Here is a 27,807-nt window from a genome sequence, read left to right on the forward strand (position 1 = left end):
ATTTATTTGACAGACATAGAGACAGCCAGCGAGAGAGGGAACACAAGCAAGGGGAGTGGGAGAGGAAGAAGCAGGCTTCCAGCGGTGGAGCCCGATGTGGGGCTCGATCCCAGAACACCAGGATCACGCCCTGAGCTGAAGGCAGGCCCTTAACGACTGAGCCACCCAGGCGCCCCTCAGTTCTGCCATATTTACAGGTACTGCCTGACTGACTTCTCACAAAAGTGGGTGCTGTTGTAAGTCTCACTTTCGGATGAAGCCCTCCGGGCACAGAGAGGATCAGAGCTTGCTGTTCACACAGTGTTGTAACTGGATGGGGATACCTGCGGGTCTGACTCTAGTCTGCAGTCTTCATCCACCATGCTCTAAGTGCCTCTCCTTCTGAACTATTGACCAGTGATTTGTAGATGCTACCACCATTTTTGAAAAGTAACATTGTGAATCGACAGTTACTTCCCAAAATTTTACTGTTGCCACTTTGACAGTGATATCATGGTACACATATGCACTTCTCTCTCTACAATAGACATTAAGCAATGGGCCTGGCTGAGTCATCAGTTAATGGGTATTTAATGTTTTATTACATAGCGCCACAAAAGCTCTGCAAATCTGTATTCCAACCCAGCTTATGCGAATAACAGTTTCCTTGCCAATTCATGGCAATGATCATTTCTGTTAATGTAATGGGTGAAGAAAAATCACATCTCATTTTTTTAAAAAGTGCATTTCCTTTATTACCAGTGATGGTTTGTATGTTTATTGGTCATTTTAATTTCTCTTCTGTGAGTTGCCTATCAAGAGCCTTAGCCCATTTTTCTATTGGCTTCTTTATTTTTTCTTACTGCTTTTGGATTCCTTCTTATATTCTGGATAGAAATCCAGTGTCTACTTCAGGTCGCGTTAAAAAGAGTGAGAGACGGCCTCGGGTATGGGTGAAGAGCACAGTCTCTGAAGCCAGGCTGCCCGGATTCAGGTCTTCAGTCTGCCACCTACTAGCTGTGTGACCTTGACCAAGTCACTCAACCTCTCTGTATCTCAGTTCCCTTGTCTGAGAGATGGGAAGAGTAATAATAGTACCTACTTCACACTGTGGTAAGATCCAATGAATGAGGGCACAATAGAATGGCAGTGTCTGGCCACCCTGCAGTGGTGGGGGAAGGAAATTCAGTGTCGTTGGGCCCACGCATGGCTCTACACCACAGCCCCCAGTCCGTCACACACACTCTGTGCCCCTGGAGACTGACCGCCAGCACCAGCATTGTCCAGGGTTGCCTGCCCTCTGGCGTCTGTCTGGGGCTGGCCATATTGGTAGGAGATAGGACAGGGATGAAGGAGAGGTCAGAGAATTCATCCCTCTGATTCTTTCTCTGTCTGGCTATAGATTAGCCCTCCATAAATAATTCTTTTAATGCTCTTCGGTTTAATCCTTTCGATGTTCAGTAAGTGTCCTACTGGGACGTTGTTTGATATAGCCATGGAAAGGAAATGAATGCAAATATGAAACTGTAAGACAAAGCTGTAGGCAAAAGGAAGGCAGCCAAGGCTGACACATGTGATAGCTTGTTAGTAATATGGCCCCAAATCTACAGGTTTTAAGGAAATACAATGAACAAAGTCTCCAGTTGATGACCACTCTTGTGATGTTGCTCATTTTGGGCAGAAGTTAACGGATTGTTTCCACAATATGAGGGGCTCGGTGCTCAGTTGAGATTTAAAGTTTGTAGTCATGTACCGTAGCAGGAAACTATCTTTTGGGGTGAGTATTTGTGTTATTTCTGTTGGGGGAGGAAAGTGAACGGGAAAAGGAGGGAGTAGGCAGTGCTGCTGTCAACACATAATTAAAAGGATTTTTTCAAGGTCATGTTTTTAAGGGACCTATGATTCTGGGGAGATAACAAGGATAAAATGCGGCTTGAGCTACAGAAGCATTGAAAGAATTTTTAGTGATTGTATACAAAACCCTTTGACCTGTGTACTAAGACTTGCCCCAGGCTTTAAAACTCCTTTAAAAATAACCTCATTACAGCTGTGTGAAGGATTGCCACATTTTTACCCACTTCCTATAAATAAGAACACTATGGCATAGACTTGGCCAAGATGATACAACAGAAAGACTGAATTAAAAAGTTAAAGCTCGTACGTGATCGAATAATAATTATACGCAGAAAATATTTAAGGAGCAGGAAGCCATCTTACATAACTGTGATTATCTCCTTCTTGTCTCTCATTCATTGGATCTATGGAAACGGTGCCTATTCTCCCGGTTTGTCCTGAGTAGCTTTGCATTTACTACTTAATATAACCAACATGATGTCACATGTGAAGTGGTTAAAATGTAAATGCCCTTCAACCGCTGTCTGGCCGCTATGGGGAGCGTGCGTCCAGTAGGTGTTATCATTTAAAGATGTTATACAGAGAGTCACGGCCACCCTGTTTCCACGCCATGGTCATCTGTCTCGGCTGTGACTCTCGGCAGGAAGTGCCACTTCCTGTCCACTGCATCTCACACAGGCCATATCCTCTCTTCCGTGTCCTGAGGACCCCCTAGAGGGACTGCAGACCGAGTCCAGTTAGAAAAACAGAGAGCAGGAGCATCATGAAGATAGCCATTCTTTTCAAGTCAATTGGGAAAAAAATAAAGCCTCCATAGAAACAGGTTGCTAATAATTATTTAATTATTGCTTTTCCATCAGGTTATTTATGGTCTGTTCAATCGTGAGACCATAAACACCAAGAGGGAGGGGAACATTTTGTTTACCATCGTATATTCCGTGTGTTGCCTATGGTAGCACTGAAAGATAAACCGATGGAGGCATATTAAAAATTCTAAGAGTTTATTTGAGCAAAAATTGATTCTAATTGGGTAGTGAAAAACCAGAAGTGTTTAGGAGTACTCAGCTGACAGGAGCTAGGGAAAAGACTTATATACTAAGAAAGAAATTATTTGATATTGTCTATAGCTTAATTCTTAGTTGGCTGTTTGTGATTTGTTCTCAGATTTGGGCTTTTTAAAACATTTATTTATTTATTTATTTATTTATTTATTTTGAGAGAGTATGTGCACAGGGGAGGGGGCGAGAGGGTGAGGGAGAGAGAGAATCTTGAGCAGACTCCCTGCTGAGCACAGAGCTGGACATGGGGCTCGATCTCACGATCCTGAGGTCATGACCTGAGCTGAAACCAAGAGTCAGATGCTCAGCCAACTGAGCCACCCAGGCATCCTTCAGATCTGAGTCTTGTGACCTTGAAGCATTTACACACCTACATTGGGGGGTCTGCTTACATAGGCCACCACAGCATCAGAGCCACGTTAGTCCAATGGCCTCTCTGTTCAATTAACTTAACAGTAGCTACTAATGCTTATCTATCATGCATAAGCGAATGAATTCACAAGCAAGAACTTAGCATAAGGAGCCATGAAGAATGAAGAAATCCTAAGCAGACAATGTAGAGTTCAATCACCTTGAGGTTACAGAAGATAATTCAGTTTGGACTTTGTGGACGATAAGTAATAGTCCTCACCCCACCCCACACACGCCCATGTTTGAGTCCATGGAACATGTGAATATGCCATGTTACATGTTAAGGGGAAATTAAGGATGCAGATGGAACTAAGGATGCTAATCAGGTGATCTTAAAGTAAGATTATTCTGGATTATCCTAATGGACCCAGTGTAGTCACAAGGGTCCTTTAAAGTGACAGAAAAGGTGGAAGAGGAGATCAGAATCAGAGAGAGATTGGCAGACGCTGGGCTGCTGGCTTTGAAGATGAAGGAAGGGGCCATGAGCCAAGGAAGAGAGGCGGCCTCCGGAAGCTGGCAAAGGCAAGGTAACTGGTTCTCCCGGGGAGCTTCCAGATGGAGCATCATTCTCCTAACACTGATTTAAGCCCAACGAGACCCATTTCAGACTTCTGACTTGCAGAACTGGAAGTTTTCCTCCTTCCTATCAGAGGTGAGTGTGTGATTTCAGACCTGGCCAACTGGAACATTGCATTTTCCTGGTCGTAGTTTACTTAAGAGGTGGACATATGTGAGTCAATTAAGAGTAAAAGACTTTTTCTGGGACCTTGGGAAGAGAGGCTTGTGGGCTTGAACCCTGGAGATATGGGAAGCCATCTGACCACCATGGAGAGCCCAAAACTGAAAACAATGTGAAGAGCTCAGTGCCAAGAGATGGAGACAGATTGGATATCTGGATCAAGCTGCTCTTGAATTTCTCTGATACATGGACCAATAAACTCCTTTCATATATTTTCATCATAGAGTGTGTGTTTTACATGCCTAATACTTCTTCATCTTTGAAAAGATCTGTGTTAAAGCAGGCCCATTCCAAACACCACCAGTTATAACTCTGTATAGACAAGTGGTCAGATTGAATCTATCTGACCATTAGTGTCAAGAAAGTATCAGCACGACAGTACCCTATGATGGAATTTTGCTGTGGCAAGTCTCATTTCTGTCTTTGTGTGCTCCACATTACAATATTGCTTAGCATAAAGAAGTTCTTCATCATTTGAAAACATTAGCTAACAAGAGTTCTAAATATGACCAGGAGGTTATTTTTAAAGCACAATACAATTTTTTTTAATGATTTGTCTTCACTAAAAAAAAATTGTTTGGTTTTCTTGTGGTTTATCCATGTTTAATTAATCTATTTCTTAAAAACTCACCAACTTGATTTTATACACATTGGCAGTTTGTCACTATTTGTCACTGGGTTATTCCACATCAAAGAGCAAAATGTTCTCTGTGTGGATGACTCTTAGGAGGCTTCATCTTGGATGTGAGCCTGCCTTCCGTTCACGTGGGGGGACTCACCAAGTCAAGTGCTTGTCGGGGCCAGGTGGGTCATGGATGCAGTGGGCTGGGTGGGGACCTTGGTTAACTAGAGAGCGCACAGTGGTCGGAAGGGGCCCTGCGGCTCAGGGCCGGCTGCTTCCTGCTGCAGAATGGAGACCCAGTTGCTGATCTTCTAGTTTTTCAAACACAGCCATAAATCTGGATATTTATGTGCAGCTCCAAAGTTTTACATATAGGAAACAATTTTTTTTTAAAAAAGTACTTTATGGACCAAATAAATCCAAACAAACAATAAAAGTCATGTCCGCAGGCTGCGTTGTGTTTGTCCTTCCAGAATATACTGATTCATCCCCTGCTTCAACAGATGGCATAGGCCTCACTTTGATCATTAGTCTAGTTGTGTTTACTGTGCTGGTGCTTCATCGTCATGTGTTTTGGGACGTCATTAACCTTGACACAGCCAATGCATGCAAAAGCTGTGACACCATTGAAAACACTAGCAAGGGAAGCCCACAGTTATGATAGGAAGATATTAGAGAAAACAAAACATGCGAATATGGTCAGAAAAGGATAGAAGTTACACATACCTAGTCGATGAATTCTTTGAGGGTAGGCATGGTTCTGAAAAAGAACGAGAGAATCTCGTAACACGTGAAAAGTCCATGCCCGTGCAATCTTCAAAACTAGCAAGAAGGGAAGAGAAGTGATTGACAAAATGGGAAGCACGGTGAGTGCTGGTTGCAGGACTCAGCAATAAAATAGATGCTTATTAACCTAACCTTCTCAGAGAAGGCTAGCAATATGTTGAACTTAAGGATTATACATGGTGGAAGTCCTGTGGATACTTTTGTGGTGAGCCGTGGGTATGTCCGTGGATCAAGTCCTGTTTGGGTAAGGAGGTGGCAAAAGTATGAATGTTCTAGCCATTAAGGAGTTTGCTGTGACATTTGTGAATGTCCTCAGTGAAGAGATTTATTTGCCTCAACTGATTTTCATTATTGATGGAGCTGTTCTTTTATTTTTCTTCATTGTGATAAAATATATATGATGTACAATTTACCACTTTAACCATTTTTAAGTGTACAGGTCAGTATATTCATATGGTTGTGCGACCATTACTACCATCCATCTCCAGAAAATTTTCATCATATCCAACGGAAACTCTGCATCCAGTTAACACTTACTCCCCATTCCCTGCCCACAGCCCCTGGCCACCACCATTCTGCTTTCTGTCTATATGAATTTGGTTATTCTAAGTACCTCATATAAGTGTAATCACGCAGTATTTGTCCTTTTGAAGCTATTCTTTTTCACAAAAAGATTTATTCATTCAGCTAAATATTAGTTGACCCCCTAGCATGTGCTAAACTTTGATTTATGTGTGAGGATATGATGGTGGTAACAACAGACCTGGTCCTTGTTATTTAAGTGGGTGGCAGGAGACAGACAGCAAAGAATAAACATAAAACAAACAAGATAATTTCATCATAGAATTTGTACTAAATTTGAGGGGCACCTGGGTGGCTCAATAGATTGAGCATCCAACTCTTAATCTCAGCTCAGATCTTGAGCTAAGCGTCGTGAGTTTGAGCCCCATGTTGGGCTCCACACTGGATATGGAGCCTACTTGAAAAAAAAAATATACTAAATGTGAGATTCCCATTAGATGTCTAAGCAGAGGTGTTGAATAGGAGTTGGATGGTGGGTGAGCCTGCATGACATAACTGAAGGTAAAAATCGGAGTCATTGTCATACATGCAGATGGGATCTAAAACCATGGACTGGCAGAGGTCATCCAGAGAGAGGGTAAATGTATCAAACTGGGAACCTAGCATGGAGCCCTACAAAGCTCCAAGATTTACAAGTTGAACAATGAATGGAAGAAGGAGAGCTCAAAAAAGACAAAGGAGTGGTCAGTGAGAAGGAAGAGACTGGAGAAGAGACTGTTTCCAAAAGGGCGGGGTGATCAGCTGAGCACAGATAGCTGAGAATTGGAGATGAACCGTTGGATTTGGCCTCACGGAAAACACCAGGGACCAGGCGACCCCTGGGGTGCCAGGGAAGTGTGGATGTCAGCCCTGCACAACTCCTGTGGGAGGTCATGCCCTGAAGGGACGTCATGGAATGAGAGGTATTTCCTGAGAGAGAATTTCTCAGTAAGTGGGAGAAGTTCTTGCTCCGCTTTCAAGAGTCCTAGAGCCTATTCACTCTGCTTTGAAGCGACGCCTCAGGAATTGCCACCTTCGAACTTATAAACAAATCCACTTGCAAACCACCTCTTGAAACCTAATGTATTTATACATAGAAGAGCATTTCTTTCTTTTTTTTTTTTAAAGATTTTATTTATTTATTTGACAGAGATAGAGACAGCCAGTGAGAGAGGGAACACAAGCAAGGGGGAGTGGGAGAGGAAGAAGCAGGCTCATAGCGGAGGAGCCTGATGTGGGGCTCGATCCCATGACGCTGGGATCACGCCCTGAGCCGAAGGCAGACGCTTAACCGCTGTGCCACCCAGGCGCCCCTAGAAGAGCATTTCTAAGCACTTCTCTCTTATTAAACCTGAAGAAATTTAAAACATTTGACAAATTTTTTCCTCTGAGCAATGACAGCAGTTCTGTAGTAGGTCATGTTTTAGCGTAGATAAAACACTGTTTCGTGCTCAGGTGGAAACTTCTCCATTTCAAAATGGTTTTATGTGGCAGAAGTATTCTTTATCATTCTTAATCAAAAGGTGCGGGTGGACAGACAAAAGAGGAAGAGAAGGGATGATAGCTTCTCAGGTGATTCCAAAAAGGCACAGATATTCGAGGGGCACCTGCTTGGCTGTCAGTTAATTACCTGCAGGTCATGATCCCAGGGTCCTGGGATTGAGCCCAGAATAGGGCTCCCTGCTCAGCGGGGAGTCTGCTTCTTCTCATGCTCACTCTCTCTCTCTCTCTCGTGCACTCTCTTTCTCTCTCTCAAATAAATAAATAAATAAATATCTTTAAAAAAAGGGCTCAGATATTTGAGGGACACCACTGCTGGCAGTATTCAAGGCCATTGGTCACCAGCCCTTGACGACCAGCTTGGATTATCAGGCTGCTTAGTCCTGAAGTAGGTAAAGCAAGAGCAGCGTGGGCATCAAAGAGGAACAGATCAAAACAAAACAAAACAAAAAACCAAAAAAACCCCCCCAAACCTTACCTTTTTGAACCATTTAAAAAAGGCACTCCACAACATCTTGTCAAAAGCTCTCATAGTGCCCGGGAATTAACGGCTGAGCAAGAGTTAGAGTTTCCCCAAGACCTCCCAATTTTAGTTAATAGTATCATCCTGGTCAATAAATTTAGGGCAAAAAGTGGTTTAAGAGCATGAATAAACTGTTAAGTTTCCTCTCTGAAAACACACTCTATTCCTTCTATCCAAATAAAACCCATACCATTCAAAACCCCACACATTTTCCAGCTAAGGCAGAATGGCTGCAGGAGGAGGCTGCCACATTACATCGTCCCAGCTGCTCCTCGAGCCACAGAACTTAACTCTCTCCAGATGTAACCCTTCACTCCTTCTCCCTCCTCATAATTTGTGTGTTGAATAAAACACAACTAAGTGAGATTTTTTTTTTCTCATGTGAACTCAAAAGCAGGAGACATGAAATTGCAACTTCAGTGATAAGTACGTGGTTGAGTATGGTTTTTCTCCTGCCCCTTGGATATACATATAGGGGTGATGGTATTATGAATTAAAAAGGATAGAGTGGGATCAAAAGGACTAGATTTTTAAAAATATATAGTAATGTGTATCAAGGGAAAATCTTGGTTCTATTTTTTTGGATTATTTTATTTTATTTTTTATTATTATGATGTTAGTCACCATACAGCACATCATTAGTTTTTGATGTAAAGTTCCATGATTCATTGTTTGCGTATAACGCCCAGTGCTCCATGCAACATGTGCCCTCCTTAATACGCATCACTGGCCTATCCCAATCCCCCACCCCCCTTGCCTCTGAAACCCTCAGTTTGTTTCCCAGAGTACATAGTCTCTCATGGTTCATCTCCCCCTCTGTTATCCCCCCCTTCATTTTCCCCTTCCTTCTCCTAATGATCTCCCTGCTATTCCTTATGTTCCAAAAATAAGTGAAACCAAATGATAATTGTCTTTCTCTGTTTGACTTGTTTCACTTAGCATAATCCCCTCCAGTTCTATCCATGTTGATGCAAATGTTTTGTAATCGTTCTTTCTGATGGCTGAGTAATATTTCATTGTATATATGGACCACAACTTCTTTGGGCATCTCGGCTCCTTCCACAGTTTGACTATTGTGGACATTGCTGCTAATCTTGGTTCTAAACTCAAAGGGNTTGTAATCGTTCTTTCTGATGGCTGAGTAATATTTCATTGTATATATGGACCACAACTTCTTTATCCATTCATCTGTTGAAGGGCATCTCGGCTCCTTCCACAGTTTGACTATTGTGGACATTGCTGCTAATCTTGGTTCTAAACTCAAAGGGACAGTTTATCAGTAATGACTCTTTCACAGACAATAGTATTAAGGATGAAGAGTTGTGTGTGTGTGAGTGAGAGAGAGATTGGAGATAGGGAGAGAGAGAGAGAAATCCTGGTTAGGCAGCTAAGGCAATAACTCTATGTAACGGCTCATTCTGGCGTTGTTCATAGTCTTCTTGTTGTTTTCAGAGTTCATTGTATGAATACAGCTGTTATCTTGGAGTGTCTGTGGGACAAGGTGAGCTCAGGATCCTTCTCCGCCATCTTCCCTGACTCTGCAGGTGGTGATAACAGGATGACAAGAAACATCCCTCTCAAATAAATAAATAAGATCTTTGAAAAAAAAAAAACACCCCAAGAAAACCCTTAGGACTTACAAAATACCGAGTACAAAATGGGCCCGAATTTTATATAGAAAGCTATTTATGGGCTGGATACCCATATGGATGCCCATATTCTAAGCCTAGGGTGAAGAGTCCAATAGCATATCTGTGTGATCAAGAGAATACTATTTTAATTAATTGACATGTTCTTAGCTTGTAGAGGTAAAAACAAAATGCAAAATGTCATGTGTCTGCTTGTGGTGTTTGTAAGTATACATGTTTGCTTGACTGGGAGAAGTTCTGAAGTTCAAAGTAGGAAGAGGTAGAATTATCCTGTGGTTATCTCAAGACCTAGAGTGTGACTGGCCAGGGGATAGCGTGGCAGAGCAGAGGGTTAAGGAGGAAGATCTTCCCTGCTCCCAGGCCACCATCTGCCCTGCTTATTACTGGGGACTCCTGGACATGGCCCCCTCAATGGTTGCTACTCCCTGCATACAAGCTATAGTGAAGGTAAGATTTCAGGGCCTGTCACACTTCCTTTTATTTGCCTTGCACCTTTATCCTCCATGGGAACTGCACAGCATAGGGCTTAAGAGTGGGCTCAGATTTGGGCTCCTGCAAGCTTCCCTTTCTCTCAGGCAAGCTACTTTTATTATATATACCGTCTCTCTCAAGTATACAGGTCAGCAGGGGTCAGGTGATCTGCACTGGGCTTGGGGGCAGGCGGTTCTTCTCCGGGTGTCTGTCATCCTCCTCCTGGGACAAGGAGGTGAACCCTGGCATGTCCTTCTCCTGATGATGGGGCAGCTAATGGACAGCAAGCTTTAATATGCCTGCATCTGCCCATGCCCCTGCAAGCTTCCCATCTGCTAACATTCCCCTGGCCAAAGCATGTCATGTGGCCCAACTCAGAATCATGGTAGAGAAGGATAGGCAGCCTTTTGTTGGGAGGGACAGCAAAGCCAACAGGGCAAAGGGCATAGATGTAGGGAGGAGTGAAAAATTAGGGCCATTCATGCAGTCTGCTATTGAAGGGTGGATCAAATTCCACTGAAATGGGATCCCCAAAAGGCAACGTAGGAGGGAAAGAAGTTACAAACTTCACGCTAAACTACTTTCCCATTGTCCTTGGGCACAGTGCCCAGGAAATGATGTTCCTTATAGGGGATTCCCGTTTCCTTCCTTGCTCAGTTTGGTCACTCTACAAAGCGTCCCTTTTGTAATCCCCACGCTGCAGGTCTTAGTCTGTCTTGAAGGAAATGCCACTTCTCCCTCACCAGAGCTCCGGATGGTGCCCATCCCTGTCCACAGCATCGTGTGTCTGCATGTCTGAGCATCCAGGCTTGCAGAAGGTTCCTTAGGAGGCTTAATAGCACATTCTGCTTTCCTGGTGTAGCTCCCTTTGAGGATTTCCCACCAGTGTGCATTGCAGATTCTCCTCTTTACACACACGTATTCTCTGTCTCTCTCTCTTTCTCTTTCTCTCCCTCCCCCCCCTTCTCTCTCGTACACAGACACACACATTCATACCTCACATACATTCCTTCCAACACCTATGGATAAAAACTAATTCTTGAACATAGTGTGATCCAAACACTTAAAGAGAAACTACGATGTCATCTGTATTCCTCGTTTTCTACCCAGCCCAAATGCAGTGCTGCCCGTCGGCCCCGTGATGGCTTCACATCACAGCAGGGGACAAAGCCACATCATTACCTTTTCTTGACCCATGGTTCAAATCAAAAGGACCATAGTCTTCCTTGCTGTCTGTCCAGCAGGGGAGTGAGTTACAAGAGATTTGTTCTTCCAAGTGTACACATAGCATCTTGATTTAAAAATAAAGTATAACATTTCAACATCACAACCTGAATTACATAGGAACAGACGTTGATTCCGATTCAGTTAGCAGACCTCCTAGGTTGAGGATTAAACTGGAGTTCTATTTGCCAGGGGTTAATCCTTCATTACCTCTGGTTTCCAAAAGATGGAAACAAAACATTAGATTAGTCTTCTAAGCAATGAGATCACTAGACAGTGATTGTTTGTGGCCTTGGCAGGACATCATATCCGATCGCAGTTTCCTAAAATGAAACTGGGAAAGTCTAGATATTTTGATCTGACAAACTAAGTTTATTCCACCGTATAGGCTTCTAACCAGTAGCTTTTTAGTGTGAGGAAAACTATTTAAAGCACACTGTTCTCAAACTCTGAAATCCCTGTAGCTTTGGGAATCAGCTTCAATCTTCGTGAATGACCTAAAGAATGAGTTTCTCTATCCATATAAATAAAATAACTTCTAACTTTTTAGGTGTTGAAAGATGTTGAGAATGTCTCCTCGTGTGCATGAATCTAAAGAGAGTTTGGACAGTAGAATAGGACAGAAGTTCTGTGGTTCTCATCTGGACTCTATAACTAGATGGGGGACTCAGCTCCACACTTTCGTACTCAGAAGCCCTTATTATTTTTAATAATATAAATTCTGGGAGAATTTAAAATTAAAATAAAATATAGAATTTAAAATAAGTTCTGGGAAAATTTATTCTTTTTTTATTTTATTTTTTTTTAAAGATTATTTATTTGAGAGATTGAGAGAGAAAGCATGAGTGGGGGGTGGGTAGAGGGAGGAGCAGACTCCCCACTGAACAGGGAGCCCATCATAGGACTCGATCCCAGGACCCTGAGATCTAAAGTCAGATGCTTACCGAACTGAGCCACCTGGGCACCCCGTTCTGGGAGAATTTAAAAGGGATTGTTGAGGTCATGAAAAATCATTTAACTCTGTTCCTTAAATATTCCCCTCTCTATTCTCGGCATGGAGTATAGTAGGTGTTCTTAATTTGGTCCTGGCTTCTGGAGTTAGGCAGACGTGGGCTTGAATCTCAATTCTGCCACCAGCTATGGTGTAGACCATCAAGCTACTTATTGCTTCTAGACCTCAATTCATCCAGAAAACAGGGATAATCCTAGTATCCTACTCATATGGTGGTTGTGAGAATTGAATGAAAAATGCACGGGAGGCACTTAGCAGAGGGCTTGACACAGAGTGCAAGCTTAGTGCATTTCCATTGTTATTACCTTTTTTTTTTTTTTTTCAATTTCATTTATTTATTTGCGAGAGAAACAGAGAGAGCACAAGCAGGGGAAGAAGCAGAAGAGGAAGGAGAGGGAGAAGCAGATTCCTCGCTGAGCAGGGAGCCTGATGTGGGGCTCGATCCCAGGACCCCGAGATCATGACCTGAGCTGAAGGCAGACTCTTGACTGACTAAGCCACCCAGGTGCCCCTCCATTGTTAATACCTTTACTGTTCCATCCCAACTCCTTCCTACTTCTACTTCCTCCTCCTCATAGTAGTCCTTCAGGGACTTCCCGTCAGATAATTATCCCCCAGATGTTTTCTCCAGATTAGCCAGCCTCTTCATGTTGCATGCTTGAGGCTTGTCCTATCCTTGCAGCTTTTCTCGGCGATGAAATCCTACCAGAGCAGCTGATGCCTGGATCTTGCCAGCTTGGACAGACTCCCGAAGCTGAGTGTGGTGTGAGAGGCCAGCATTCAAAGGAAAATCTCTGGTACCCCACATGTATGCTGATGGAGATGCCCTGATAAGGACTGGGAAGGAAGATGGTGGGAAGAGCAGACAGGTGCACCAGAAGCAAGAAACTGAGTCCTCTCAGTGGATTCTGATTTTAGACTATTGACCAAACTGTGAGACCAGACTTATGTCCATTGTCAGGCACTGAGGGACCCACGTTTTCTTTTTTCCTTTTCTTTTTTGGGGGGGCTCAGCTCTCTCCTACCACCAGGCGTGTGGCTCAGTGACACACATAGCACATGCCCAGTGAATGCTGGTTATCATTGTTTTATTTTCTCGGTTCTGTCGTCCATGACGGTAGCTGTTTTTCTCAGCTCTGGGTCATTGCAGATTTGAGAACTGTGTTGACCAGGGTGGCTAGGGATCAAGCCCTACATCCCCCAGGAGAGGCTTCCCTTGAGCTTCTCTAACTCAGTAGCAGCATTCTTTGTTTCTAACCAGCTGGGAATCTAGTCTCTCATATCACAAAGCTCACAGCTATCCACGTAGTCCTGAGACTAAGATGATTATTTCAAGAGAGGAGGAAAGTGGGGGATGAGCATGTGGGTGTTGGTGGTGGTGGGAGAAAATCGCAAAGCAGAGCAGATGAGTAAATTGTATGGCAAGTGCAACTGTTTTAATTTCTAATAGTGCATGAAGGCAGTCAATGGGGGGAAACATAAATATGTATGCATCTATTAAGTATTTGACAGCACTAGTATATTTCCTGTGTGGCTAGAAATCAAAAGACTCATACAAAGACACCCTCTTTAAACTCTCCAGCCTATCTTTAATTCACATGTGCTTTGTCACCTTGTCAAACTATCCTACATGACAGATATTTTTGAAAGAGGATTTTATGATTTGAATTGTGTCCTCCCAAAAAGCTGTGTTGGAGTCCTAACCTCCCCTTATTTGAGATGTGCCTGGATTTGGAGATAGGGTCTTTAAGATGAGGTCATTGGGATGGACCCTAAAGACTTCTGGCCTACAGAAATATGGGACAGTAAATTTCTGCTGCTTTAAGCCACCCAGTTTGTGGTACTTTGTTATGAAAACCCCAGGAAGCTACTATAGAAAAGAAATGTGGAGTTTTTAATAATTAAAAATTCTTATAGAATCGAAAATTATTAAATATGCTCTGACCCTACAATGAATTAAGTGAATAAAAATTAAATCCAAAATTCTAAAACCAGGGAGGTCCCCTGTTACTGCTTAAAAAAAAAAATCTCATTTACAGGTTGGCTAGCCCAGCAATTTGCTGGTAACTCGGTTGTTTCTACAACACAGTGCACAATGAAAATAAGCAACAGCACAGAGATATTAAGAACATTCATACCGTGTCATATCATGGTGCCGATAGAAACTAAATTCAAGACTTTTTGTTGTCAAGAGGCACTAGTATCAAGCTACATTTCCATGTGGATTTTGGCCAACAATCATAAATAACAGAGAACTTGCTCATAAACAATTCCAAAAGGCAGTGTGTCAGGCAGATGGTATTTCGGGGGTGGGGTCGGGGAGAGTTTAACATGGCAAAGCAGAGTTGTGCTTTACACATGCTGGCCGCTCTGAACTTGCCATTGACTTCAGCACTCCTGGGGGTTATGGTTTTACTCAGCTCCCAACTGAGTCTAAAGTTGCAATGCTTTAAACTTCTCATGCTAAAGAAAGCAATCTTCTCATGTCATTAGAGTTCTGAAGGAGAAAATCTGCTGTATTTGGGGGAAAGAACATCAGACCTCGGGGAAGTCATGTCTTAGCACTCATGGATATCAGGCCAAGGTTTTCATGTTTAGCTCTCCCAGAGGGCACCAGGATGCCGCGTCCTCTAGGGGTGTCCTGTGAATGTGGCACAGACTTCACAGAGGAGGTGTACGACTCGTGAGAGAATTCCTTCTTGTCACAGAATTCTGCATTGAGTTGAGAAAGTATTGATGCAGTTGAGTGTCTACATATAAAATGGCTGGAAGCGACAAAGATATCAACAGAATTTGTTGGGAAGATTGAGATTTCGCTGCACACATCTACACACAATGACAAAGCCTTTTATTACTATAACAGGCATAGTAAGATGTTTTTTTCCCCACACTGTGAACATTTTCAGGTTTTCACCAGTGGGGCTGGCCTAGAATAGATCCTTCTATGTGTGCTTTGGTGGTTTTGCCCCACTCAGACGAGTTTGTCCTAGGATGGTGCTTTGATGGTCAGCTCCAGTATGACCAAATCTCAGATTGGGTTTTGCATTTTTTCATCTGGGATACACAGGCACCCTTGAACCACCATAAGCCTTTAGATCTATCTAGGCTTTGAAGTGTGAGTGACATACAACATGAAGTGAAGGATTCATCCTACTGCTTGCTTTAGGCTATAAAGAAAGCATGGAAATATGGGGTTCTTCTCATTGGGATTCATGATTACTGGCTAGAGAAGTGGCAGGTATGTATGTATGTATGTATGTATATATTTATTTAGATTTTATTTACTTATTAGAGAGAGAGAGAGAGCGTGCGTGCAAACACGAGTTGGGGAGCGGTAGGGGGAGAGAAGCAGGCTCCCCACTGAGCAGTGAGCCCAATGAGGGACTCGATCCCAGGACTCCAAGATCATGACCTGAGCTGAAGGCAAGTGCTTCACCAACTGAACCACCCAGGCGCCCCAGAAGTGACAGATATTTAAATACCTTATAGGATATGACCAGTAAATTGCTCTATATTGAGTGATTGATAAAATAGAACTCAAAATTAAATGTGTACAACAAATAACTGAGTTCTAGTGAAATACAAATTAAAGTATTGCTTGAAAACAATTACCAAAATGTTTTAAAATATTGACAGAATTAGGAAGGTAATAGTATATTTGCCTTAATGCAAATTGATCTAGTGCTCGTAAGAAGCAAAGTTTTTAAGAACTACAAAAGTCTTCATATGCTTTGACCAAGCAAAGACATGTGAAGTTCATTCATTGAAGTAACCAAAAGAAGCCTCACATATGAAAGTATTCAGTTTAACGTTATTCTTAATATAGGAATCTGTGAACAACTATTCCTGATGGGAGGGGGGATGGTGTTAAACAAAAGATGGTCCACTAATTGAATAGAACTTGGGGTAACTATTATAATAACATTGTACGGACACTAGCAATAGGAGGATGTAAAAATGTGTGACTCTGGGACTTTGTAATGAAAGCAGGTAACAAAAGTACATATTCCCCAAGATTACTATGCACATAGTTGTATTCATTCATTTATTTTAGAAATGTTTAGAGCACTGATTATATAGCAGATATTGGTGCTAGGTGCTGGAGACACACGGTGAAAAGGTGTGCTTCCTGTTCTCATTAAGGGTCAGTCCAGCTGAAAGATAGTCATGCAAACAAATGGAAAAGAGGAGTTATTCACAAAATGTTATTGGAGGGCACGAGGAGCCGTTAAGTTGGCTGAAGACACAGGGGAAAGCTTCAAAAGGAGCTAAGATTTTTATATGGACAAAATTTGAAAGGCAATGTAGAGAAAAATAATCCGTTGTATAAGGGGGGAGGTATTAGGAATAATTTTAAAAATTTTAAAAATACCTTTATTGAGATTTAATCCACATATTATAAAAGTCACCCATTTAAAGTATACAATTCAATATTTTTTTGGTCTGTTCATGGAGTTATGCAAACATCACCACAATCTAAGTTTAGGACATTCTCTTCATCCCAAAGAAATGCTGTATTCTCACTCTTTCAAATTTCTTCCGTTAAATATTTTTGTAATAATAGAAAATCAAAGCATAAAGACAGAAACTTTTGATCTCTGCCATTGTGGGAAAGCTTTACATTGCATGTTAAACAAACCACAAGTACATCATCGTGTCTTTATTTTTTCATTTTATTAGTGACAAGGTAAATAGGTGTGTGAGAATCATCACAGATATCTACACACATATTTAAATAAAAGAAGAAAAAGACAAGAGTTGAGTTGAAAGAGTGGGGTTTCAGTGGTGACTAGTCCATGTTGTTTGTTTACTCTATAAAAATCTCCCAAGTGCATGAAACTTGATTTGCCCATTTTTGCACATCTTCAAAACCAGCTGCAAGAATTTCAACAGGGATTTCTAAAATATACATAGACTCTACATAGAGGCATGGTACAACGTGAATTATGAAAGCGATTGGCGATACTGTATGGGAAGCAGATGCTCTCAGTGCATTGATAGAGTGTTCCTCAAGCAGAAGGGATGATCAGGAACTGATGACTGGTGGGTTCACCTGACCTCAGGTATCCCCTTTCCTCCATTTGCTTCCACATCTGAGGAGGCAGAGGGGGCCACTGTGTGCATGATGGTCTTCTGTCAAGTGCCTGTAGGTAGCAGTGCCTATCCCTCTAGAGAGGACCACTCTTGGCTGGGACTGTGAGGAAGCCCCCAGACCCTGCTCCTTCTGCGTCCCAGTCTTGTTCCTGGCATCTCTACTTTTCTCCAGCTGTCTGTATGACCCGGTTCATGGGGTCCTACATTTATGGAGCCCTAGAAGTTCCGAGTTTCTTCACAAATGTTAGCTTAAAAGGCAATGGGTATGTTTTCTCAGGGACCTTTTATGACCCCAAATCCTGAGGAGCTAATCCTTGTTGGCCCAAAGTCAGGCACGATGACAAGAGTTAGGGTGTTACTTGGGGGCATTCCTCCAATTGTGTACAGACAGCCACCACCCTGTAAAACCAATTCTACCTAGACGACTAACATGGAAGACCCCCAGAGGCTGGTGTGGGACCCTCAAACTCTGAAGCACCTGCAGTTCTCACCCACAGTCAACCATACACGCTGGGAGCCAGACTTCAGTCCTTACACACTTGAAACCGCTACCATGACAGGATTTAATTCACAAGTGGGAAAAATATGAACTGCATCAGAGTCTTCTTCCATGTGCCTTGCATTTGGTTTCCAATGAAGCTCTGCAGCTGTAGCCAAATGGCTTGCCTCCAGGTTAAGGCAGGACAGATAATTTAGTGTCTGTGAGTTTGGCTCGTCTTTCAAATAAAGCATGATTGTTGACATTGGGAATACAAATTTTCCAACTGCTTTGTAAACTGAAGGATTTTGGTCCATTTGCTCGACTATATGTAATATTCAGGATATTAATTAAAAAAATAACTAATGCCAGTGTAAACATGCTTTAGATACAAAGGTCTATAAAATATTGCACATAAATATAAAATTTGTTCAGCATTTCTTCGGACTAATTTTTCATTATTATAAAAAGGATACAAAATTGTGTAGATTATATGAATTTGGCTGGTCCAGTTTACTTTAAAAATGATGACAGTCCACACGGTTATGGATTATTTACAAGAGTCTTAAATATCAATGTTTTGTGATTGTTAAATTTTAGATGACGGGAGAATAGCTTAACTAAAGATTATTTTCCAAAGGTAGGTACTATAAAGATTAGCAGTAAAAATGAGTAGTAAAGTTAGAATAGGCAATGGTAAATAAAATTCTTAGGAATCCCTTTTCTGGGTTCATCTCACATCTGTGTAACTTTATATTTCTTCCCCACATATGCTTAACATGTCTTCCCTGTGTATATAAATTTGAGGTATAATAGAGAAAATAGGTATTTAATCCCAAGCTAAATATTGGCGTTGCTTCTGATAGATATTAAAAATAATGTTTACTCATATTGTAAAATTGCTTTTTTATTAATGGACTCTAGAAATTTTACCATTATTTTCAACCACCAGACAGGTTCAGGAGTACCTTGAAATTTGTGTATTGCTAATTAAGTCAATGGGAAGACATTTGTTTCTATAAAAGGAACCATAAATACAACTTTTTGCAAAGCTAAGTTAAGCAGACGTGAGTCCCTGGAAAGTGTGAATAAAAGTGATTTCAGTTAGCAGGTGGCGTGGTATTAAGTGAAACTGTCTGCTTTCCTTAACACTGTCTAAATCCTGAAGAAGCTCATTAATTTATCTGCACAAGATGGTTATCTTAGAAGGAAATTTAGTGAGTGATTTTGAAAACCAGCTAACGAAATTGTAATGTCCAAATCTTCTAGATGACCAGAACATCTGCCTAGAGACATGGAAAATAAATAAATAAATTGTTATCCTCAGTTACAAGATCATCTTTGTCGTTTCAAAAGTACTTTCACAGTACCAACAACATATACTTGTCTCCCTGAGCCATAACTTCATTAGAAACATTTCTTTTCTATAGGGAGGTGTTGAATATTCCATTGGATGCAGTTGTGTTGGAAGGTTCGGTCCTAGTTCACCTTCCAAAGTTGATTGTGATTCAAACGGTTCATCTCTGGGGTTTGAGTTGGATTTACCTGGAAAGCAACTTGAGGTCCCATGCCCATTTCAGAGCGTCTGCCAAAGACAGAACGACTGAAGCAAAAGATGTCTTCTGTGATTGCTAATGGTTTCCACAGTGTTGAGGACGGATGTTACGTCACCCAGAAATGTCTCTGGGCTCTGTGGCAGCTTCTCCAAAGTGCAGCATAGATGAGGTGATATTTCTGGGGCCCTTCCGTTTCCTAGGTTACTGGCAAGTACAGGGAAACCTTTATTGAACCTTTGTGTTCCTTCTTTTCCTTGAACAGGACCAGTGTTCACATGTTTTGAGCTTGGGTTTTTGCTTCTCATGCCTCTGCGGCTTTCTCATCTGTCAATTGCTCCCGGTCATTCATATCATCTTGGGGGGGTCTTGCTCTGTCAAAGAATCCACACTATGAACAAGAGAAAAGAGGGCTATAAAATCAAGTCGCTCTGGGAACTGGGTGAAGCTCCTCATTCTAAAAATTTTCACTTTATACATTTTCTAAGGAAATCGGAGTTCTGTGGATATTATCTGTCAGATTCTCCAAATTAGGAGGGGAAAGTGGAATATTCTTTACCTGCAGAGAAGAATTCGTTTCATAGGGCAGAGGGTTTGGGTCCTTCTTCCTGCCATGTCATGGTAGTGGGGGAATGTCCCTGTTTTGTATAATCCACTTGTGGACCTGGCCTTTTTTCCCTGAGATTATAGCTATAAGGCCCAAAGACTTCCTCTCTGCTTCTCTGTATGCCTTCTGGAGCCAGCAGAAGTGCTAACTGCTGAAGTAAACTGTAGGCTACCTTGGGTTGGAATTTAGAAAAAAGAGAGGAGATGCTTGCATATCGCTCTGTACTTATGAGCACATAGCATACAGAGGAAAAGTGGATTGGTCATTTCTTTCAATCCCAGAACATCTTAGTGACTTCCAAAGATCAACCAGAAACTTGAGGAAGAAGTGATTCTAGAATCTTTACCCTCCTGAATTTCCATTAGTATTTAGTCTAGAAATCTGGAACCTCAATTCTTATTGATTGTTTCTTAAACTGGAAGCCAAATTCACTGGGTTTCATTGATAACTATTGAGTTATCTTTTTTTGCAGGACTAGTACCATATTCTGTCAATGGCCACATGTCATTGTATCATTTACAGAAACAAAGATATTATAAATAACAGAGTAATATAAGAGTCTATTTCTAAAGGTAAACTATGCAGTAACCTCTGTAGGCTCAGGATGGCACAAAACAGCTTATGATAATGATCAGGAAGGCCGTATTTAACTCACATAGCAAGGATTTCTCAGTTTATTAAGTAAGCCACATATTGTTTTAAAATAAAAATACACCATGATTTTGGGGAACCACAACAATAGTGGCTAATTAAGACGAGACTGGGTTAATTACTCTTATAGTCATGTAATTGTGACACTGTTCCTATTTTGGAGTGAAAAGCTCTGTGAAACTTTGCAGTCGTTTTGGTTTTGGGGCCAGAAATTAATGCCTATTGTAGATTTTTACAATAAACTTTAGTAAAACACATGAAAGAGCACATTAAATCTTCCTAATGGAGATGGACTAATTGGCAAGATAAAAAAAAAACAAGTTCAAGAATATAACGTGCACGATCTATTTGGCCTGATAGTCTAAGTATCAGTTAATTACTATATTAATCGCATCTGCGTAGTGCTTATAAAGAACCATCTCAGAGGATTGCTGATAGGACCACGTCAGTAAAAAGCTTGAGATCTTGATTAATTACACAAGAAAATGAAGGCTTCATAGAAAGCTTTTCACTCCAAGCATATTGGAAAGAAGATCACAGGTCTCGGCTAAGAAAGTCTAACTCTCTCTGTATTTATTTACAAGAAATCTCAAGATAAAAGCAGCATTAAACACTCTTGGTCTTCTTAAATGTCAGCTAAAACAGGCATAGTAAGTTTGCCAAAACAAACATGATACAATTTTCCCGTTACGCCTTTTGTACTGTTAAAAATCTCCAAATCAGTCCTCTGGCATTGTCTTTTTAAATCTCTAGGTGTATCCTTGTAAATCCCCTCAGTGGCCTCTCTACTCAACAAGAAAAATAAAAGAAATAAACTTACCTTCCATAAAGCTAAGGTTAAGATGGCCAGAACCAATAATCCAAGAAGTATTGCTAGTATTATTACCCATAATGGGATTGAGAAGGTAACATTTGGGGTTGCCCAAATAACTGATGTCTTAATCTGAAATGGAAAATAAAGCAATTGAGCTCGAATTTGAAAACTATTGGGTGAAATAAAGTAGTAATTACCACTATAATACTGGGGGGTAGTTCTGAAAAGATCCATATAATAGTTGAAATCATCACAGGGGAGATTTGAATGTCTACAGCACTCAAACATAGATCTTAACAACCAGCACATTCTCAGGTCCCCTAGGTTGGATGGAATATCTAATTACGGACACCTGGTGTGTGTTTGGCTTAGAACAGCTCAGAAACCCTGGCATGGAATTGAGGTGGACCAAGGTGGAAAAGAATGACCTTAAATTAGGCTGGACCTTTTATGGCGGTAATGACTAAAATAGACCCTCTAGAAGGCCAAGACTGTCCACACACATTTCTCCACAGAACTGAGCTAACCTCATTGAGAGGTGAGCTGAACTGGATCCATCAGACTGCTGAATGTGCAAAAAGATTGGAAATCACCTAATCTAACCCCCCATTTTACAGATGAGAAAATTGAGTCCCAGAGGGGCTAAGTGAGCAAAGTGAACACTGATTGTCCAGATGCATTGGGGCTGCCTTCAATCCTAAGTCCAGTTTTCAGTTGCTGTTAGAACTCACTCCATTCCCCACTGTTGCAAGGGAATTTGGTGGAAAAGAAGACCCTCCCAGCAGAACTGCACGCTCAGTGTCTGTGAACCACCCCTTCCTCCCCACATGAGCAGAGCAGCTCTCCTGCCCATGGGCCCTTGGAGACCATGCCCCTGAAGACCCAGATGGCAAAGAAGCTGTAGACCCCCAGACAAAACCAAGAAGAGACCCAGCCATGCTGTTAACACCTTCTGCCAAAGAGAAGTAAAAATATTCTTGGATCTAAAATGTCATTCACCAAGGCAAGCCTATCTGGTTTTAGAGAGAAGTAAGCACTGCCTCGGTTAAACCAGTCCAAGCGCTCCTCGTTTTAGCTGTGCTGGTTGGAAGGATCATGGGTCCAGTCCTGACACATCCTCAGGACCTCTAGGCCACAATTCTCTAACCCACCGATCAGGAGAGAATAGATGCATGGCGAAGTTTGGTGGCTCTGGGATGTGTCCTGGCTGGACACACATGGGTGTTTTCATGGCCTACACCCAAGTATGGGGCCCTGACCATGCTCACCTCTTTCCTCTGCCTTCTTAACTACACTGGAGCATCTTGCCTGTGCTCTCCTTGGCTTGTCTGGCTTTTCATTGCTCCTTCATCTTGGTCCATTTTCCCCATGTGGTGGACATACTGATGACTTAATTCACTCAATTCTTCAGCCCCAGATATCATTTACTTCCAAACTAAACAAAGGCATCAACACTAGTGAGACTGCTAGTCATTCCACATGCACAGCAGTGCCAGGGACTTGATCCCTACTCCTAGTGAGAAAGAGGCCAGCCTTAACCAGCTCACCGTTATACCTTCCCCTTTGCCTGCTAACTCCTGTTGCCGAACAGTCCCTATGTCATCCAACGCATCAGCAGGAAGTACAGCTTTCCATGACCACGCTGGGATTAGTCTCCCCCTGCCTGCCACAGTCTAAGGACAGGACACATGGTGCATGAAGCAATTCACTGCAAGGACTCAAAGCAGTCATGATGCCAATGGATTCTGCAGCTCGCATAACTCATTCTACGCTGACCCTTTGCGTGTATACGGCTGCGTGAGCAAGATAGGGACTGATGACTTCTCAATCACCTCTTTATATTCCTTTCCCTTGGTGAATTACATCTAGTAACACCTATGACATAAATGCTCAATCCTCATTGTAAGGTGCTCAGAGAAAGGACATGAAGTGGTCTTTCAAAATGATCCTAATATTACTGGAAGCAAAGACTCCTACAGTTTCAACAGTGAGAATTTCAGAATTTTGGAACCACAAGGGATAGTAGTGATCATGTACTCACTGGCCAGTCACAGTGACCTAGGAGAGAGAAAATCTGGAGCCTTGGAAAATTCTGAGGTTTCGTTTCTTCTCTTTTTTCTTTTCTTTTCTTTTTTTTCCTTTTCTTTCTCTTTTCTTTTCTCTTTTTTTTCTTCTCTTTTAAAGATTCTATTTATTTATTTGACACAGAGAGAGAGAGGGAACGCATGCACAGGCAGGTAGAGCAGCAGGCAGAGGAAGAAGCAGATTCCCCACTGAGGACCCTGGGATCATGACCTGAGCTGAAGCCATCCAGGTGCCTCAGTTCTGAGGTTTCTTTCTTTCTTTCTTTTTTTTTAAACGATTTATTAATTATATTATGTTAGTCACCATAAAGTACATCCCCGGATTTCTATGTAAAGTTCGATGCTTCATTAGTTGCGTATAACACCCAGAGCACCATGCGATACGTGCCCTCCTTACTACCCATCACCAGTCTATCCCATTCCCCCACCCCCCTCCCCTCTGAAGTCTTCAGTTTGTTTCTCATAGTCCATAGTCTCTCATGTTTCATTCCCCCTTCTGATTACCCCCCTTTTCTTTATCCCTTTCTTCCCCTACCGATCATCCTAGTTCTTATGTTCCATAGATGAGAGAAATCATATGATAATTGTCTTTCTCTGCTTGACTTATTTCACTTAGCATTATCTCCTCCAGTGCCGTCCATGTTGCAGCAAATGTTGAGAATTCGTTCTTTCTGATAGCTGAGTAATATTCCATTGTATATATGGACCACAGCTTCTTAATCCAGTCATCTGTTGAAGGGCATCTCGGCTCCTTCCATGATTTGGCTATTGTGGACAATGCAGCTATGAACATTGGGGTGCATATGGCCCTTCTCTTTACTACGTCTGTATCTTTGGGGTAAACACCCAGTAGTGCAATGGCTGGGTCATAGGGTAGTTCAATTTTTAACTTTTTAAGGGACCTCCACACTGTTTTCCAGAGTGGCTGTACCAACTTGCATTCCCACCAACAATGTAGGAGGGATCCCCTTTCTCCACATCCTCTCCAACAATTGTTGTTTCTTGCCTTGTCTATCTTTGCCATTCTAACTGGCGTAAGGTGGTATCTCAGTGTGGTTTTGATTTGAATTTCCCTGATGGCTAATGATTTTGAACATTTTTTCATGTGTCTGTTAGCCATTTGTATGTCTTCATTGGAAAAGTGTCTGTTCATATCTTCTGCCCATTTTATGATTTGTTTATTTGTTTCTCGTGTATTGAGTTTGAGAAGTTCTTTGTAGATCTTGGATACCAGTCCTTTATCTGTGGTGTCCTTTGCAAATATATTCTCCCATTCCGTGGGCTGTCTCTTAGTTTTTTTGACTGTTTCCTTGGCTGTGCAGAAGCTCTTTATCCTGATAAAGTCCCATAAGTTCATTTTATCTTTTATTTCTCTTGCCTTTGGCGATGTGTCGTGAAAAAGGTTGCTCTGGCCGATGTCATAGAAGTTGTTGCCTATGTTCTCCTCTAGAATTTTGATGGATTCCTGTCTCACATTGAGGTCTTTCATCCATTTGGAGTTTATTTTTGTGTATGGTGTGAGAGAGTGGTCAAGTTTCATTCTTTTGCATGTAGCTGTCCAATTTTCCCAGCACCATTTATTGAAGAGACTGTCTTTTTTCCACCGGATGTTTTTTCCTGCTTTATCAAAGATTAGTTGCCCAAAGAGCCGAGGGTCCATTTCTGGGTTCTCTATTCTGTTCCATTGGTCGATGTGTCTGTTTTTGTGCCAGTACCATGCTGTCTTTGTGATCACAGCTTTGTAGTACAGCTCGAAATCCGGCATTGTGATGCCCCCAGCTTTGTTTTTCCTTTTCAACAGTTCCTTGGAGATTCGGGGCCTTTTCTGGTTCCATACAAATTTAAGGACTATTTGTTCCAGTTCTTTGAAAAATGTCCTCGGTATTTTGATCGGGATAGCATTGAAAGTGTAGATTGCTCTGGGTAGTATGGACATTTTAACTATGTTAATTCTTCCAATCCATGAGCATGGAATATTTTTCCATCTTTTTATGTCTTCCTCAATATCTTTCAAAAGTGATCTATAGTTTCTAGGATATAGGTCCTTTACGTCTCTGGTTAAGTTAATTCCAAGGTAACGTATGGTTTTTGGTGTTATTGTAAATGGGATGGATTCCCTAATTTCTCTTTCTTCAGTCTCGTTATTCGTGTATAGAAATGCAACTGATTTCTGGGCATTGATTTTGTATCCTGCCACCTTACTGAATTGTTCTATAACTTCTAATAGTTTGGGAGTGGATTCCTTTGGGTTTTCCATATAGAGTATCATGTCATCTGCAAAGAGAGACAGTTTGACTTCTTCTTTGCCGATTTGGATACCTTTGATCCCTTTTTGTCTTCTGATTGCTGTTGCAAGGACTTCTAGTACTATGTTGAATAATAGTGGCGAGAGTGGGCATCCTTGTCGTGTTCCTGATCTTAAGGGAAAGGCTTCCAGCTTTTCCCCATTGAGAATAATGCTTGCAGTAGGCTTTTCATAGATGGCTTTTATGAGATTGAGAAATGTACCCTCTATTCCTACACTCTGAAGGGTTTTAATCAGGAAAGGATGCTGTATTTTGTCAAATGCTTTTTCTGCATCAATTGAGAGGATCATATGGTTCTTGAGTCTTTTCTTGTTGATATGATGTATCACATTGATTGATTTGCGAGTGTTGAACCATGCTTGCATCCCAGGTATGAATCCCACTTGGTCATGATGGATAATCCTTTTAATGTACTGTTGGATTCTATTAGCAAGGATCTTGTTGAGGATTTTGGCATCCATATTCATTAGAGAAATCGGTCTGTAATTCTCCTTTTTGAGGGGGTCTTTGCCTGGTTTGGGGATCAAGGTAATATTAGCCTCATAGAATGAGTTTGGTAGCTTTCCTTCTGTTTCTATTTTTTGAAATAGCTTTAGGAGAATAGGTATTATTTCTTCTTTGAATGTTTGGTAGAATTCCCCAGGAAAACCGTCTGGGCCTGGAGTTTTATTATTTGGAAGGTTGTTTATCACTGACTCAATTTCTTCATAGTTAATTGGCCTATTTAAGAAATCTATTTCTTCCTGTTTCAGTCTTGGTAGTTTATAGGTTTCCAGGAAGGCCTCCATCTCTTCCAGATTGTTTAGTTTTTTGGCATATAGCTGTTGATAAAAGTTTCTAATAATCCTTGCAATTTCAATGGTGCTGGTCGTGACCTCTCCCTTTTCAGTCATAATTTTAATAATCTCAGTCCTTTCTCTTTGTTTTTGGACAAGTTTTGCCAGTGGTCTATCAATTTTATGGATTCTCTCAAAGAACCAGCTTCTAGTCCTGTTGATCTGCTCTACTGTGCTTCTGGTTTCTAATTCATTGATTTCTGCTCTAATCTTGGTCAACTCCTTCCTTGTCAGTGGGTTAGGCCTGTCCCTCTGTTGCTGTTCCAGTTTCTTGAGGTGAGAATATAGAAACTGCATTTTAGATTTTTCTATTCTTTTGAGTGAGGCTTGGATGGCTATGTATTTCCCCCTTAGGACTGCCTTTGCAGTATCCCATAGGTTTTGGACCGTTGTGTATTCATTCTCGTTGGTCTCCATAAATTGTTTAATTTGTTTTTTGATTTCCTGGTTTATCGAGTCATTCTTGAGCAGGATGGTTCTTAGCCTCCAAGTGTTTGAGTTTCTTCCAGGTTTTTCCTTGTGGTTGAGTTCCAATTTCAGAGCGTTGTGGTCTGAGAATATGCAGGGGATAATTTCAATCTTTTGGTATTGGCTGAGACCTGTTTTGTGTCCCAGAGCATGATCTATTCTTGAGAATGTTCCATGGGCATTTGAATAGAATGAGTATTCTTTGGTTCTGGGGTGTAGTGTTCTATATATATCTATGAGGTCCAACTCGTCGAGTATGGCATTCAAAGCCTTTGATTCTTTGCTTAGTTTTTGCCAGGGTGTTCTGTCTATTTCTGATAGTGGGGTGTTGAGGTCCCCTACTATTACTGTGTTCTTATCTATATGTCTCTTTATTTTGGTTAAGAGTTGGCTTGTGTATCTTGCTGCTCCCCTGTTGGGGGCATATATATTAATAATTGTCATATCCACTTGTTGAATACTTCCTTTAAGAATAATATAGTGCCCTTCTGTATCTCTCTCTATGGCCTCTAGTTTAAAATCCAGTC

The 27,807-nt window shown here is 41.5% G+C and overlaps 1 protein-coding gene across 2 annotated transcripts in view; it reads right to left on the bottom strand.

Moving 5' to 3' along the window:
- Positions 1-17,048: 17,048 nt before the first annotated feature.
- Positions 17,049-27,807, bottom strand: part of ITGA8 (integrin subunit alpha 8) — a 179,765-nt gene continuing 169,006 nt past the window's right edge. The window contains exons 29-30 of one of the 2 annotated variants that reach the window (XM_034643803.1): positions 21,593-21,715; positions 17,049-19,888 (exon numbers count right to left, since the gene is read on the bottom strand). In XM_034643803.1, coding sequence (XP_034499694.1) covers positions 19,868-19,888; positions 21,593-21,715 — 144 coding nt within the window. In that variant the 3' untranslated portion in view covers positions 17,049-19,867. Of the gene's footprint in view, positions 19,906-21,592; positions 21,716-27,807 lie in introns of both variants that reach the window. The other variant, XM_002926627.4, reaches the window with a different exon arrangement.

The sequence above is a fragment of the Ailuropoda melanoleuca genome, chromosome 15 (genome assembly GCF_002007445.2).
Source record: "Ailuropoda melanoleuca isolate Jingjing chromosome 15, ASM200744v2, whole genome shotgun sequence".
Classification (NCBI taxonomy): Eukaryota; Metazoa; Chordata; class Mammalia; order Carnivora; family Ursidae; genus Ailuropoda; species Ailuropoda melanoleuca.